General features: G+C 39.8%; 1 protein-coding gene across 2 annotated transcripts in view; it reads left to right on the top strand.

Moving 5' to 3' along the window:
• The window catches only part of LRP5 (LDL receptor related protein 5), a 173,816-nt gene that overhangs the window by 126,758 nt on the left and 29,658 nt on the right, over positions 1-17,400 (top strand). For both annotated transcript variants that reach the window (XM_077321300.1, XM_077321301.1), the window contains exons 9-15: positions 2,054-2,343; positions 3,729-3,955; positions 6,093-6,277; positions 8,687-9,010; positions 11,036-11,238; positions 13,283-13,494; positions 14,081-14,271. In XM_077321300.1, coding sequence (XP_077177415.1) covers positions 2,054-2,343; positions 3,729-3,955; positions 6,093-6,277; positions 8,687-9,010; positions 11,036-11,238; positions 13,283-13,494; positions 14,081-14,271 — 1,632 coding nt within the window. The remainder of the gene's footprint in view (positions 1-2,053; positions 2,344-3,728; positions 3,956-6,092; positions 6,278-8,686; positions 9,011-11,035; positions 11,239-13,282; positions 13,495-14,080; positions 14,272-17,400) is intronic.

Genomic DNA, 17,400 nt, shown 5'->3' with positions numbered 1-17,400 from the left:
GCCTCTTATCTCTTGACAACTCAATATAAAATTAAAATTAATGAACTTTTATGATTTCCCTATGTGATAAGATATAATGGCATAAGACTTAAAGACAAAGAGCATTATAAAGGAAAGAAAGGAAGTACCTAGATTTATCTTGTGTTCTGAATGACTTTGTCCATGCCGTAGATAAGAATGTTACATCCTTTCTTTTTCCTCTCAAATGTCCATTTTATGGGGATCTCAGAACTCTATTATCCCTTTTTAGCTTTTCATTCTGAATTTCCAATTTTGGTGACTTCAGATTTCTTACTTTGTAAATAACCCAAAATTCCATTAGCCATTTTTTTTGTTCTTTCATCCAAGTTATAATTATTGTTGCTACTCAAGAGCATTGTCTGCAGAGTTTCAGTGGGAGAAAGGAAAAAGAAAAGGAATTGTTTGCTTTGCTCTTCTCCTGTAACATAAATGAAAGCACCTGGAGATGCTACCACTGTATTCCAGGAGGTCACTGGGTATAATAGCAGGCCTCCAGGCTACACATTGGATTTGGGTCCAAAGTCTCTGATTATCCTAAGTCACTTGAGACAATTCTATGATAGGTATAGGACTGAAGGGGAAAGGTGAGCAAGCACACTCCAACTGCAAACCATACCTGGGTTAAAGAAAGTTAATGGCAAGTAATTCACTTATCTTCAGCCATTAAAATATGTTAGTTGAACAACAGCATGTGCCTCTGTGCTGCTAGCAGCTGTTGATTTTCATTGGCAATAGAAAGATGCGATTTGGGGGACATAAGAGGAAGCAAATGGTCTGCATTCTGATCTGTTGTGATGTGAGGAGGTCTACCATTATGCAGAACTTTCCCCCAGCCCCCTATATGCCCATATTCCATTGGGTTGTTACGAATAGATTGTCTAAATTGCCACTTCATCCCTTGTCAATCTGTGACCAAAACAATTGTGCAGTTTTGGTTTTGAATGTTTTAATTTAATTAATAGGGTAGTAGTTTTACAGAAGAGTGTTAAAGATTACTGGCTTACACCTATTTTTTTTCTTTTCTATGATTTAGCTTGTGTTCTGAGGTAAACTATGAGCATTTTGTTACTAGTTTTTGCAAATGAGAAGGAAGTATAATTTTTAGGCATTTAATTCGCTATAAAATATATATATCCTCTTTAACATTTCTCCTTCTAATCTCTTAGTGGCAAAATGCATAAATTATTTGCCTTAAATCTCATTATGCACTTTTGACCTATTTTTATGTCTAGGAAGGCTTTCAATGTAATTATGATGTCTGAAAGGAGCAATTGTTCACACCCTTCTTGTCTACAACTAGAAAGTTCCATACTATATATTTCCAAAATCTTGTCCCCTGTTTTTCTTCCACTAAGTTCACACCTCACCTTGTTCCTTCAAAGGGACAAAAGATTTCCCCCTAATTGGGACCTTAGTTACATTATTTCCTTTTTATTACCTTCCGTTTCTATTCTGCAATCTTCAGTCTGCTTTTATCCGGTTTGCTACATCAGCATTTCTTTATGGATATTGTGTGTGCTGCTCACTATCATTGTCACTGCCTTTATCTGTGATGATACGGTGATGTACCACTGAAGCATTAAATGCTTAGGTAGCAGGCAGGTGAAGAGGAGCAAAATCTTGAGAGATGGCTGATAAACAAAGCAGTATAATGAACTGGAGCTTCCTAGTATCTAGTATAGTGCGTTTCTCATTGTTCTCCACCCTCAATCTTGAGGCTTCAGCATAAATTCATGCCACGCCATTCAGGAGTACAGTGTTCATAAAGGGATTCCCCCTCCCCCTTAAGAACTCATGCTTTAGCTGCTGCTCACTACCAGCTGTCAAGCATGAGTGAAATAAATATTGGGGTAGGGGGGAGATTTAGTAGTCATTCAGAATAATCCCAGAAGACAAATATGTACTGCAATAGGGTCTGCTTTGAGCACTTTGGCATGATTCAGTTCTCTTGCAATCCCACTGCAATGTACTTAGTGCACATAATTCTGTCCCAGCGAGAACCATTTTTTCAAAGGATTCCTTTATTTTCTAGGTACAAATCCATGTGCTGAGAACAACGGAGGCTGTAGTCATCTGTGCTTCTTCACACCTCAGGAGTGCAGATGTGCCTGCCCCATTGGATTGGAACTACTTAGTGATATGAAGACTTGCATCATTCCTGAAGCCTTCCTTGTCTTCACCAGCAGAGCAGCCATTCATAGGATTTCTCTTGAAACAAACAATAATGATGTAGCTATTCCTCTTACTGGTGTCAAAGAAGCTTCAGCTCTTGATTTTGATGTGTCTGACAACAGAATCTATTGGACAGATATTAGTTTAAAGGTATTCGTGGCATTTTAATCCAGATAGGTTGTTTGTGTTAACTGGCTAAACATTGCATTCAGAGAAATAATTTGATAATGAGTAATATTGTTCTTGTGTTGTTCAGAGCCTCTTGTGGCGCAGAGTGGTAAGGCAGCAGATATGCAGTCTGAAAGCTCTGCCCATGAGGCTGGGAGTTCAATCCCAGCAGCCTGCTCAAGGTCGACTCAGCCTTCCATCCTTCCGAGGTCGGTAAAATGAGTACCCAGCTTGCTGGGGGGTAAATGGTCATGACTGGGGAAGGCACTGGCAAACCACCCCGTATTGAGTCTGCCATGAAAATGCTAGAGGGCGTCACCCCAAGGGTCAGACATGACTCGGTGCTTGCACAGGGGATACCTTTACCTTTACCTAATATTATTCTATAAAATGTGCAAAATAAAATGTGTTAACAATGAGGCAATTTCATATGAGTCAGTTTCAACATGAATATTTATTTATTAAGTTAATATGCTGCCTTTCCCCAAAGGCTCAGGGCAGCTTATGATTTATAATTTACAGTGGTTAAAAGAATTTAAAACATATTTCTGGTAAGGCCTTGGAGGAGGAGCATGTCTCATGGCTGTCCCACCCCTGAGTGCCTCCTCCTGCAACTGGCTTGCCTGTCTGTCCAACAGCCAGCCAACCTTCCATCCCCCACCCCTGACCACCCCCTTCTCCTTCCACTTCCATTCGAGGCTCAGAGGCTGCATATCCCTGCTGTGTGAGAGCTGCCCCTGCCAGTGAGTTCCCTTCCCGGGGACATGCAGCCTTTCCAGGTCCTGGGGGGAGGGAGAGGCCATCCACAAAGTTCTTCCACACACACACCCAATCTAGCACTCGATGTATACATGAATGCAACGGGCTTGGCCCCTAGTAAAACTGACAATTGACTTTAAAGCCATTGAACTTCATTGCTAAAGGGAAATAAACTGTTTTGTTAGTACTGTTATAGAGTACATATTCGGTTGTTTCCAACTGTTTCCAGACATTTTTTGAGTTGCCCATAGTCCTTATCTGCCTCTCTGTCCACTACACCACATTGGTTCTCCCCCTGACCTGTGTGGCTGTTAGTCTACACAGGTCCCACAACACAAGAAGTCAACTTTTCTAGAGGCAGAAGGGACTGCTGATGTGAGGGAAATGCAGTGAAGGTCTGCATCCTTCAGTGCCTTCCACTGGTCTATTGCTGAATCGAAATAAATTTATCAGCTTATATCCAGTCTGTAAGTTTCTAAAGAATGAGCTTTATTTGTGGAATTTGTTTCCAAATGAGAATGTTTCTGTCTTGTTATAAATGCCCTTTAGTAAACCTTTTGGTTTATGTTCCTGAACTCTCGTAATATTTCTTTAAAATTATTTTCTAGACAATTAGCCGGGCTTTCATGAATGGAAGTGCTGTTGAGCATGTGATTGAATTTGGATTGGATTACCCTGAAGGAATGGCAGTAGACTGGATGGGGAAAAACCTTTATTGGGCAGATACTGGAACTAATAGAATTGAAGTGGCACGCCTGGATGGCCTGTACCGGCAAGTTCTTGTGTGGAAGGATTTGGACAACCCGAGATCTTTGGCCCTTGACCCATCTAAAGGGTAAGGAAAGTTCTCTTTTAGGGTAGTGTAGTGTCACTGGAGCATTGATGGGCAGCAGGTCCATAGAGGCCATGTTAAATGCATGATTTTGTAATATATACTTTAAATGTAGGCACTTATAATTTAATGATGAAAAGAGAGCATTTCCAGTTATATTCTGGAAATCTCTTTGCCAGTTTGGAAGCATCATTACTCAAACGTTTGGATGAGCTATACAACATTCATCTCATTAATCACATACAAAATTTTGTGAATAATGTAGCATGTGCTTCTAGAACAGAATGATAATTTTGTTAACAATAAAATGCTGAATTGTAAAGGTGACAAGGAAATATGAATGACTTTGTATGTGGTTTATAAAAGTTCTGTATTTTAATGCAAAATTGCTGCATCCAGTAAATGGTGACAAATATGTTCTGGGAATGTTGCTTTAAGTTCAAAATTAGATCTAAAAATCCCATATGTGAACTAAAATGCTTCTTCATACCCATTGCCAGTTCCTTTGATGTTTTTCCTTTAAGTCCAAGCATGGCCCACATTATCTTGGAAGCAGAATCAAATGGTTACCCATATACTGGTGACTTTGGGATCAGGCTTTGGGGGGGAATTGTGGCCAGGATTCACTGGAATGTTTCTTCAGACAGAAGGATTTCTGCCTGCTAAGTTTGACTTCCTTATCTTTCCTCTCCCGTTGCAGGCCACCACTCCCCCCCCCAAAAAAAAATACTACTCTTAGGATACAAGTACTATCCTAAATGAGCCTCTTGTGGCGCAGAGTGGTAAGCAGCAGAAATGCTGTCTGAAGCTGCCTGTTCATGAGGTTGGGAGTTCAATCCCAGCAGCCGGCTCAAGGTTGACTCAGCCTTCCATCCTTCCGAGGTCGGTAAAATGAGTACCCAGCTTGCTGGGGAGTAAACGGTAATGACTGGGGAAGACACTGGCAAACCACCCCATATTGAATCTGCCATGAAAACGCTAGACGGCGTCACCCCAAGGGTCAGACATGACCCGGTGCTTGCACAGGGGATACCTTTACCTTTACTATCCTAAAAGTTAGTATGGGGGCATTTTAGGCTGCAACAGGAGAAAGTACAGCAAAAAGTTGCATTCCACGTACAGAAATCATTCCATCAGCAGAAGGATCAAAGCGGATCCAAACCTATAATTTTCTTTTTGGAAGATTCCTGTTCACTATTTTGATTTCCAATTATGATGCTTTTAAGTCAGTCAATAAGTCTCCTGTTAGTTTCCTTGATGCCATATTGTGCTGAGTAATAGTTAAAAGTACTCTGAACTGGGTAGCCCAAGCTATCCTGATCTCATCAGATCTCAGAAGCTAATCAGGAATGGTATTTGGATGGGAGACCTCCAAGGAATACTGGATTCTCTACGCAGAGGCAGGCAACAGCAAACAACCTCTAAGTCAGCTGTGATTTGATACCACTTTCTACCACCAATAGCTGAAATGTTTCTCTTGAGTGATGTATAATTCTTAAGTTAATATTTTCCTTAGTGACTCTAAATATAGTCTAGCGTAATCTAATTACAGAATATGAAAGTAATTTATCTGTCAAGTCATCCTTTCACAGTACCAGTGTCGATTAGTTATGGAGAGCATGCAGACTTTTGAATTGCTTATCATTCTGCAGGGAGAGTTCTGTTCAAATCAAATGCTTCCATACTGTAAGACATGCATAGGTGGTTCTTTAGATGTGACTGGACTTAGTATGGCAATTAATGTCTGTATCACATTAATGGTTATAGTGCATTTTAAGGTCCCAGGAATCCTTTAATTTTCTGAAATATTCATTAAATGTATTTTATAACCATTCTGGACTCCGGGGTAGAGGACAGGAAGGCCTGGAGGATCATTGTCCATGGGGTCGCGATGGGTCGGACACGACTTCGCACATAACAACAACATAACCATTCTGCATAATAAAGGAGATTATACATAATTACAGTTAATAAGGTGATTTATTAAGCACCTCAAGTTCACTGTTATAAAATTTACCTTTATATAATTTACCTTTTTAAGTACATGAGCACATATAAACAAAGGACCAGAATGGTTGAGCCACACTGTCTTTAAATGGATCACTTTTTATACTGGGTTCTGCTTAATTTTCAATTCCAGGTACATGTACTGGACAGAATGGGGAGGCAAACCAAAGATTGTTCGGGCTTACATGGATGGGACAAACGGTATCACTCTAGTAGATAAAGTGGGACGTGCCAATGATCTCACTATTGATTATGAAGATCAGAGACTCTATTGGACTGATCTGGACACAAGTATGATTGAATCATCAAATATGCTAGGTATGCCAATAATTAACAATATCAAAATGTAATACACAGATGAATGTAAAATACAATGGGTGAACGCTGATTCAAGAATTCCATGTGTTTAAATGTGAAATTCCCTGCTTTGTCTCTTATTTGTCTCTTGTGCGGCATAGAAACAGCAGCTGTGACTATATGAACAAATTTAGGGTAGATCTGGCCTTACCCTTACATATAACAGACTAATAAAAAACTGCTTTTGTGCCAAACCACAGTGGTTTACATCTGAACCACAAACTGCGGTTTGCTCTCTTTCCTACAAATCAGGATTCCAAATGCGGGTTTCATCCTGGTTTGTAACCCTGTTTTGCAGAAATGAAAGTGAGCCATCATTTGCGGTTCAGACATCATGACAAGCTAGGCCACAGTTGAGAGGGTCTGAGTATCTCTTAGGCTTATTTGGATAATGTCAAATCATGAATCATACCACTATTCTGGTATATTAGCAGGGCTATCCTATGCAGAGTTAAAGTTTATACATCTAGTCTAGGTACATAATGAATGGCACCTTTTAGCTCATACTTAAATAATTGTAGAATGTTTATTTCTTCATATATTTTAATGTTTTTTTAAACATTCTATTTAAAACTCATTCAGATCCTTGGTTCTTGGATTTCTCTATCAATGAAAAGATGTGTGTAACAGAAGAGTAATTTTATTTTAATCCACATTCATTCAGTGGTAATGTGAGGCAGATTACAGTGTTATTTAAAAACTAGTAAAAAAGCCCATTGTATTCCAAAAACAATGGGCCCTAGCAGGGGGGGGAGAGCGAGGGACTGGCGAGGGCAGGGTGAGGAAAGGTAGCTTACCGGTGAGAGGGCTGTAGCGACGTCGGGCAGCTCCTTCGCGGCGGGCAGCTCCTTGGGTGGCTCCTTCTCGGCGGGCAGCTCCTTTGCGGCGGGCAGCTCCTTCGGCTGGCGGCTCCCTGGCGCGGTGTTCTTGCCGGCGGCCATCTTCTTGTGCCGGCGATGCGTTTTTAGAGGCCGGCGGCGGCTTGAATCGGCGAGAAACTGCGCGGCCCGATCCGCGGGCGCGGCCCAATCCGCGGGCACGGCCCGATCCGCGGGCGCGGCCCGCGGGCGCGGCTCGCGGGCGCGGCCTGATGCGTGGGCGCGGCCCCCGCGGGGGCGGCCCCCACGGCCGCGGCCCGATGCCCTGCCGGTCCCCAGCCTAATAAAGGTTGGGGACCACTGGCTTAGAGGTTCTTAGAGGCCGGCTGGCTTGGAGCAACTGCGAGCTGCGCTACACGCGGCTCGCAGTTGCTCCGGCAAGGAATCGGAGGGACCAATCGGCAGGCGCAAAGCGCCTGCCGATTGGTCCCTCCGATAGTCTGTCATGAGGAAGGGGCCAATCGGCACCCTTCCTCATCCCGGACACAGCCCGCCTTCCAAGGGCTTACTGTTTTATTTAGTCCGTGGCGCCCGCGGCGCCACGGGCGGTGTAAAGATACCACATTACAGTTATTAAAAATGTAAAAATCAGTTACCTTTTTAGTTTAGCCGTCAGATTAAAAAACATTCCTGAATGATTATGCCACCACTCGCTCAGTCATAAAGACAAATTTGCCACAACCTGTAATTGGTCACCCTTTCTCAGGCAATTTTTCTTTAACAAAGGGGTCACTAGTGCCTCCTTAAGAAGTTTAGGAAAATTCCCACAACCAAGGAGGTAGTTATAATTCCAGCTAAAGAAGCTGATTTTCTTCTGGCATGTTTTAATTAGCCAGGAAAGGCAAGCTTCTATTTTACAAGTGGTAGCCATAGAATCATAGTTGTAAGAAACATCCAGAGTCATCTAGTCCAACCCCCTGCATAATGCAGGAAATTCACAACTACCCACCCACCCACAGTTTGCCCCTTCCAAAACCAGAATCCATGGCCAGTTTGTCCTGGAGGAAATTTGCCTCCTGACCCCAAATTGGCAATTGGCATTTCCCTGGGCATATAAGAAAGGACCACAAGAGCAAGGCACTGACACAATCCCTTCTGCCTAAGTTCACAGAATATAGATGTGAATGTGCCTTCATCTTCCCAATGACCTTGTCTGCATCAGGCTCGGAGACAGATCTCACTGATGTATTAACAAGATCAAGAGACTTTGAACAAAATACCTGCATTAAATCAAGCATCTACATTGAACTAAATAGGGGATAATTTAACAGCAAAAATCCTAGCCAAAGTATCATAATGATCAAACTCTCAAAAAACTAGTGATTGATGTCATTCATCTGTCATAGTTAAAAGTCAGTCTACATGTCATCAAAATTGGACCTGCTATCTTTGGAAAACAATATATGAATTGTAGAGAATATGTGAACTTTTTATCATGTTATCTACCAAATTACAGTTACCATGTGTGTTAATGTGTGGTCATCTTTTTCAGGGCAAGAACGAGAAATAATAGCAGATGACCTACCTCATCCTTTTGGGCTGACTCAGTACAGTGACTTTATCTACTGGACAGATTGGAACCTTCACAGTATAGAAAGAGCAGACAAGACAAATGGGAGGAACCGTACACTAATTCAGGGGCGTTTGGACTTTGTGATGGACATATTGGTCTTTCATTCTTCACGACAGGATGGGTTGAATGACTGTATGCAAAATAATGGTCACTGTGGACAGCTGTGCCTTGCCATACCAAATGGCTATAGATGTGGATGTGCATCTCACTATACTTTAGAACCCAACAGCCGGAACTGCAGCTGTATGTCTTTATCTTTCTTATAGTTATCTAACCACTAGCAGTTGATTGTTGATAGTATGCCTTTTAATCCCTAGGTTTTCCCAACAATGGAGTATTTCCCGACACACACACAAACACACAGTGTATCAACAAGTGTGCATTTTCATTTCGGATCTCTGGGGGAGACTCACAGCCATGGCTTCCAGGAGCAGCTGAAGCACATTTTGGGATCTTGCATTCTCTTTCATTCGTGTGTATCTGCTCATGACCCACTACAACAATTCTACAGTCAATATAGGGAATGATGATAGCAGGGTAGAAATCTGGGATGGGGTAGGGAGAGACAAGGAAAGCAGAGACTGGCATGAAATATCAATTTAGTTCCTCCTTTATCTATTACTATGGAGGAAGCCTGTTGCATTCAGGAATACAATGGGCACTAGGTTGGGGGGTGGGGTGGGGTGGAAGAACTCTGCGGATGGCCTCCACCTCCCCCAAGGACCTGTAAACGCTGCAGGCAGCTGTTAGGGAATTCACCAGCAGGGGCAGCTTTCACATGGGAGGTATCTGCAGCCTCTGAGCCTTGGAGGGAAGTGGAAAGAGGTGGAAAAGGTGGGGGCGGAAGGCAATTGGCTGGTCGCTGGACAGATAGGCAAGGCGGTTGGAGGAGGAGGCACTCAAGAGTGGGACAGCCACCCTGAGTGGGTGTAAGCCATGAGACACGCTCCTCCTCTAAGACATTTACCAGAAATATATTATGTGGAACAGATTATTGTCTAGAGAATTTGGGCAGGCCTGGGCTGGTGTAAAATCATCTTGTGTCCTAATAGAACTAGTGTGACTCCTTTATTTTCAGGTCCTCATTCACAAAGATTGTTTTCAACTTTATGTAGTTGTATCAGTAAGAGGGCCTGTGCACTTTTAAGTGACCTAGTAGTTCTTTGGGGCTTGGGGGATGATACTGTTTAGACTGAAAAGCATTTTTATTATAGCTGAGTTTCATGAATCAGATTGCAAAGCCTTATGATTTACTCATGGCTCTTATAAATTGGGATGGTTTCCAAAAGCCTGTCTGGAGAATCTGCAATAACTTAATCTTCCTTGTTTGGCAAAAAAAAAGAAGTAAAAATTTAAAAATACAGAGAGAGAGAGAGAGAGAGAGAGAGAGAGCGCACACTGTACTCTTTTCAGTTATTAGGATTCTAAAATTGATGCTGGAGGCTGGCTTGCTTTGTAGAAAGTAAAAAATTGTGTGTTTAATGTAGCTTTTGTTGTAATAGGTTTTTTTGCTATGGCAGGAAACTGCTTTGTTACTATATAACACAGAAAGCAAGTTAAAAATATGATAAAAAAGCGAAAGAATTCTTACTTTCCACATGGGGTAAGAATAGTGCTAAAGAAGGTTGTCACAAGCCTCTCTGCTCAGATTGAGCTAGCCAGACAGGACTGCAGCTGTTTTGTTTCGATCAATCCCTCTGAAAACGAGAACAGACAGCAACATTGTGCACCCCAAGTCTGAAATTTGGAATGTTAAGTGAACATATCTCACATATTTTTCCTTTTTTAAAAGAAGATGAGAAGTTTTTTTTAAGGCTTTAACTGTATAATTGTAGGCAGTATAAAGGAAAAATTTCTACGAGTGGTATTTGACTTTTTAAAAACATTACACAGACCATTTTTTCCTACTTTACAAACTTGTTTTTGTTGGAAACATGCTCTCTTAGAAACACAGTAGTGATTGTCATACTTTATTTAAAATTTTGGTTAGCTTTCCCTGTTGTGAATATTCCAGTTCCAACATAAAAATGCCTTGTGCCTCCACACTGGAGGTACTGCATAAACATTAACTATAATAATGCAGCACCTAAAAGCTATTAAAAATGAATTGCTTTAGTGATTTAAATTGTTCATTTATACCATACCAATGGAAAAATCTTCAATAGTTTTAATATATTTACAGGTATAGTTCTTTGTCCTACCGGGTGTTATTACTAAACATACTGTCCTTATATTCTTGGTTGGTGATTATTCTTTTTGTGTTTCTAGCACCCAGCAGTTTCTTGCTGTTCAGTCAGAAAACCGCAATTAGTCGTATGATACCAGATGATCAGCAGAGCCCTGATATCATCCTTCCTATTCATGGTTTAAGAAATGTCAAGGCTATTGATTATGATCCCTTAGATAAGTTTATTTATTGGGTGGATGGACGTCAGAATATTATTAAAAGAGCCAAAGATGATGGCACTCAGGTAAGTTTTTAATATTCCTCTGTATGTTTGCAAAACAGGTATTTAGGTATAGATATACTTACCATATTACATATACATCGCATTTAAAACCATATTTAGCAAGTCTCAGATTATGTACCTGTGCTTGTACATTTCTGCTTCTCTCGTGAAAAATACCTGTTAACATAATCAGTCTCCCATTCTGTCCCCCTTTCCTCACCAAAAATTTCTTAGATATCATTGCTGTGTAAATTGAGAAGTGGTTATGTTACAAACTTTTAAGAGGCACCTTAACAGCTATACTGGAAGAGGCTGACTGTATGGGCACATGGGTGGCCATGCAGCAAACAGGAGCATAAGGGACTGTTACATTATCAATGTGGTATTTTAATCAGGAGGGATTATTTTAAGTTTTGATGTGAATTCTGTTGTGAAACCAATTTTTTGAAGAAAAGTGGGATATAAACATTTTAAATAAGTAAAGAGTGTAACACTAAAATTTAGTATATATCACCCTGAGGCGTCTGGGAGGGTGTTATATAAATTTAATAAATAAAGCAGTTTCAGAGGGTGGCCATATTGGTCTGCAGTATCTGAGGAGGGGAACATTGACTCTCAAAAGCTTATATCCCCAAAACCTTATTGGTTTCTAAGGTGAGACTGGACTCAAATCTATTTTGGTGACGGCAGACAGAGACGGCTTGCTCTGAGGAGGGGCTGAGAGAACAGAGGGCACAATCCTGTGGCCTGTTCCTAATATTAGTATGATTAAGAGGATTCTATTATCTGTGCATAGTTCTTATAGTAATTCTTCTGAATATTATGACTATTTATACAAACATTTCTTCAATGCCCAGCAGATTTTTCAGAACAATTGTTTCTATTGGACAAACTCTAAGCCATTTAAAATACAAAGTGCCAAATGGAGCTACCCCCATAGTTGACACTGGACCATAATTGTGTTGGGTCAGTCTGTCTCTTAAATGGATCTGGGTTATATTTCCAGTATTTTCTTTTAGCCAAACAGCTCCATATCGTACAAGCAAGCAAAAAAAAATTGAATGCTATGTAGGATAATGTGATTAGTTTACTTCAGGATTTTTCTTACTGGTTAATGAAGTATTGTTTGTAGTAAGGAAAGGCCTTGTAATGTCAGGCTTGCTCTTTGAGGGATACCAGGCGTTAATTGCCAAATAGCTTCCCATTAGTAGCCCTTTCTAGGTGCAAATTACAATGGAGACTATTTGTTATGATGTGGCTTGTTGTATAGCGTAAGCAAAAGAGAGTTTTAGTGTTTGAAGAAGTACCTCCTTAGGACATTTTTGTTTTTAACTTTGCAGTTTTAATTGTTCGCTGGGCAATTTTTGCTACCTTTTATTCCAATTAATTCTGCTAATTAGCATTTTCTGAAGAGTGTTGTTCATCTTTGAATATTAGGTTTCAGTGAATATCTGTTTTTTTTTCTCACATGATGAGGAATAAGATATAGACATCATTATATAATAACAAATTTTGGTTTGTTTACACTAAAACTATTCTAATAATTTTTCAAACCATTCTTGGATCAAAGGAATTAGATTACTTGTATTAGTGAACTGGCAGCAATGAACAACAAACTATTTTAAATACAGGCACTATAATTATCTATTTCTACTGGATTTTTATTTGCAAAAATGCTGTATTTAGCTGATCAGTGAGCATATTATTATTTTTTAATTAATACAAAAGCAAGTGATAGGTGTCATGTTCTATGAGACCATAACCATTTAATCTTGCATAGAAGAAAATGCCATTTGCCCTGTCACATGTGAGGAATCACCTACAAACATGTTTTTTCCCTACAGACACAGAGTTTTTACTTACATACAAGCTTATTCAGATCTGTTGGGTTGAATCACATTAACATTAATTGATTTCATCAATCAACTTTAGTCCTATGCCATCTCTGTTTTTAGATGTGTCTTCTATAGACACATCTTCATATTTATTCTCTCATCTCTCCTGTGGGCTAACATTTATCATGAATATCTTCTTTTACTGTGCCTTTTTTGTTGTTGTCTCACAGCCTTTCACGATTATGAGTACTCCGAACCAAAGCCAAAATCCAGAGAAGCAGCCGCACGACCTGAGTATTGATATTTACAGCCATACTTTGTACTGGACCTGTGAAGCCACTAATACAATCAATGTCCACAGACTTAATGGGGAACAGACTGGGGTGGTGCTACGGGGGGACCATGATAAACCAAGAGCCATCGTTGTAAATGCTGAGCGAGGGTGAGAATACTTCTTCTGTATGTTCTTAAAGAATTTATGGAGCATCCTTAATACCTTCATTTATAACACTGTGAATTTATGTAGCCTGAAATTAATCTTTTTACTCCTGTATTCCATTCTCCACTCTTTTCTGAGAAGTGTGGCATATATATGTTACAGAAAATGGCACTGGAAACTCAACCTTATTTAGCATTATGTACATAACAGTGTTCATACCATTTGCTTCAATGTACAGAATAAAGCATTAATAGCCCACTTTTTAGAAGTTCTTCAAATTAAGATCTTTATAGGTATAACAAAAAGTTAAACCACTGCTGAGTGACCACAAAGAAAACCTTAATACAACTCCTGCCAAAAATCCAGTATTTAGGTACAAGATAGTTGCTGTGAAGTTTCCTCTACTTCAGAGGATCCTAAAAGAGCAATATCTTTTGCCAATCATTTCAGGAAGTTTAACAGTAAAATCCTGTTTAGACATAGCCTTTCTGCATCTCCATATTATGTCCCTTATTGAGATTTCAGTAATAGATTTTCTCTTCTCACAAAACTGTTAACTGAAACAGCACTTGTTCATACTTTTCATTAGATATATGTATTTCACCAATATGCAAGAACGAGCCCCAAAGATTGAACGTGCAGCCCTGGATGGTACAGAACGAGAGGTGCTCTTCACTACTGGCTTGCTCCGACCGGTTGCTCTGGTGATTGACAACAAGCTTGGGAAACTCTTTTGGGTGGATGCAGATCTAAAACGAATTGAAAGCTGTGATTTATCAGGTGTGGCTATTCCCCCAAATTTAAACAAATATAAAGTTAAGAAGAGGAGTAATTGTTAATGGTTTAATTTTAGGATTGTTATGTTTCTGTCTATTATAATCTCTACTGAGGTGCAACTAGTTTTCTCAGGACTTACTTAACAGATTTCATTTGTTTGGGGTATTGATTCATTGTAACATAATTTGGTGATAACAATGGTTGAGATGGCAATTTCCCCCCCTAAATCAGACATTTTGTTAAAGATATTTTGAAGTCTAAAATGTGCTGTCCAAATAGGTTTCTTCACAACTTTGCTGTCCCCCCCCCCATGTTTGTCACTATTTGTATTTTAGGCTTGGGAAGGGAGCTGATGACCTCTCTCACTCTGCAGGCTTCCATTTTGCCACCTATGTTGTTGATGAGCCTGTGCCCCAGGAACAAAACTGTAGGAGTTCAGTGTTGTGCAGCATCAGGGGAAAGTGCAAATTTACCATTCCACAAGACCCATACTGCTAGTAGTTGTGGTTGGATACTAGCCAGCTAGCCTATGCCACTCTGAGCAACTTGTCCAAAACTTGTCCCAGCTCCCTTTTGAGCAACTTATCAAAAATGGAATCAACATTTGCTCTCTAGTGGTTATGATTGTGTTAGTATAAAGCCTAGGAATGAGTACACTCACTGTTCATCATGCCCTAATTATTAGAAACCTCTGAAAATCCATTATTTTTACCATTTTCTTCAAAAACTTATATGCAAAGTATATTCCTGAATACTTCTAAGGTACTTGATCAAAAAAGATAAAATTGGGACACTAGAAAACAGGACACTGACACCACTGCCTCAAAAGATATTGAAATGTAGGGGTTAGTGTTGCATTAGGTTCTGCCATGGAAACTTGAGTCAGTCATACAAATTTTCAGTCTAACTTACCACACAAGGTTTTTGTGAGAATAAAATGGAGAACAGGAGAGTGATGTAAGCTGCTTTAGGTCCCCATTAGGGGAAAAGGTGAAGTAACATAATAAAGATATAAACAGGAGAAATTATGTAAATCAGAAAAGTTTAGAATATTTCAGTATGAAGATGAAAGCTGAAATGTAGTATGCAATTTGTCCCATTCTCACTGATTACAAGAAGAATCTGAGAATGGAATATTCATAAATCTAATGTTTATAACCTTAGAACTGAATTTTACTTGATTATAAAGGACAGCACAGAACTATCATATTGTACATGTGATTGTGTTCTATTTCCCTTTCATATATTTAATCAGGCTTTCTTGGTGGGGAGATTTCCGGTAACATCAGGAACATGCATGTGTATTCCCAAAATGCCAGTTTCATTAGAAATTTTATAGTAGGCAGAGACTGAGGAAGACACTTCCTCTTATGGACGAGGTAGGGGACACACAATTTCAGAGAAAACAGGAGAAGGAAAACAGGAGTTGCTGTTCATGCACAGCACAGCTCTGCTTGCACTGTATTAGGATCCAAGCCTGCCTAATTATAATGTTTTGTGCCAGTGTAGATATTGGTGAAGTTTCTGCTATAAGCATGAAATTGTGTATTATGTGCCAGAGCACACTTACATCATCAGTTAACTATTTTATATGGCTTTATAAGCACTCAGAATACAAGAAGACAGCCTGAGGAGATTATTATTTGGAATTGCACACAAAGATGGAAGAGGTGATATATCTGACAAAGGAGCTTTAACTCTCAAAAGCTGGAAATCTTGTTGGCCTTCTGGACTCAAATCTTGTTCAGCTTGCTTTGAGAAGGAGAAGGGTAGGCTGAAGGGATTGTGTTAAAGATTTTGTGGGGAAAGCTGATGCTTAAGAGTTATGAAAGAAGTAAAATGAGGCATCTTGCAGGGATCTTAAGTTGGTGCCGCATGAAGTGCAGTGAGGAAAAATAGTAAGTTTTGATGACTGTTGCCAGTTCTTTGAGAAGAGGAATTTGTCAGCTATGTGCTGAACTTGCTATTAACTGAACCAAGTTTTGATGGTTGGAAGCACCTCTCTGTTAAGATGAATTTATAGGGAAGAACTTCGTTTTCCAGAATCCTGATAGATTTCATCCAGCACCATAGACAGTATATGTCATTGTATAAACGTTATGTTGTGGTGGAGGGAAGTAGTACACTTTCCTCCTCTAGTCTTGATTTGCTACAAGGAAATCACTTGGTGATCCCTGAGGTTGGCAGACATTATAATACATCTTTGTAATACATGGAAACAAAGGAAGGATATGAGTATGAAAAGGAACTTCAATGAATGTTAAATAGAAAATAATCTCACTGTGCAAGAATTATTGCTGTTTGCCTGTGCATGATCATTGTCATGCAATGCACAGTGTATGACAAAACACATGCTACAAATAGCATATGTCTTCCTATTATAAGCATGTACAATAAAATTATAGGTTGATTTGAATGGTTTGCAGAAAGTTTTTAAGCAGTCCTAGTTTTAAGTTTGGGCTTCCCCTCCTCTTTAGGCATGTTATATGTATTTACTATCGGATTCCAGAATATTATGGATTTAAATACCTGTAATATATTTTCTTTGGCTAATGAGGGCTCTACTGAGCAAATGAATGGTATTCCAGTGGGCATGTCCCATTCTTGTTTGTGTTCTGACCTGTATGTAGGTTCTGACACTGTGCAGAATCAGCTTTGGAACATTCGAGAGTTCTAGCCAATTCCTTCCTCTGAAGAGATGGGTATTCTTTCTCTATACATGCCATGAAGGGAAGGAGGCTCTTTTTTCACCATCACATTACATTCTCTCTTGGGCAGCAGCTTACATTGAAATGCATCTGTAATAGTTCTCTGCCTTCTTGGTCTAGGTAAGACATCCAAAGTGAAATGTGTTTTAGGTGGTTTGAAATTTACTAATACAGCCATTTTCTCTTTTTTCTCTTGTTCTGTGAGAAAATGCTGATGTTCATAAATGACCCATGTCTCATCTACTGATATCAATATCAGTCCTGCAGCCAGCAGTAGTCCAGTGGAGGTAGATGGCGACTCTGTCCATTCCTTCCATTCACAGTCTGCTTCCAAACCTTTTGGTCATTTTTTCCCTTTCTTACTTCACTGATTACCAGAAAGATAGAAACATATTTGACTGGTGGCTCATCCATTATACTACAG

Source organism: Paroedura picta, chromosome 2 (genome assembly GCF_049243985.1).
Source record: "Paroedura picta isolate Pp20150507F chromosome 2, Ppicta_v3.0, whole genome shotgun sequence".
In the NCBI taxonomy this organism is placed as follows: Eukaryota; Metazoa; Chordata; class Lepidosauria; order Squamata; family Gekkonidae; genus Paroedura; species Paroedura picta.
The sequence above is the reverse complement of the archived record's forward strand: the minus strand, read 5'-3'. Positions and strand labels throughout refer to the sequence as shown.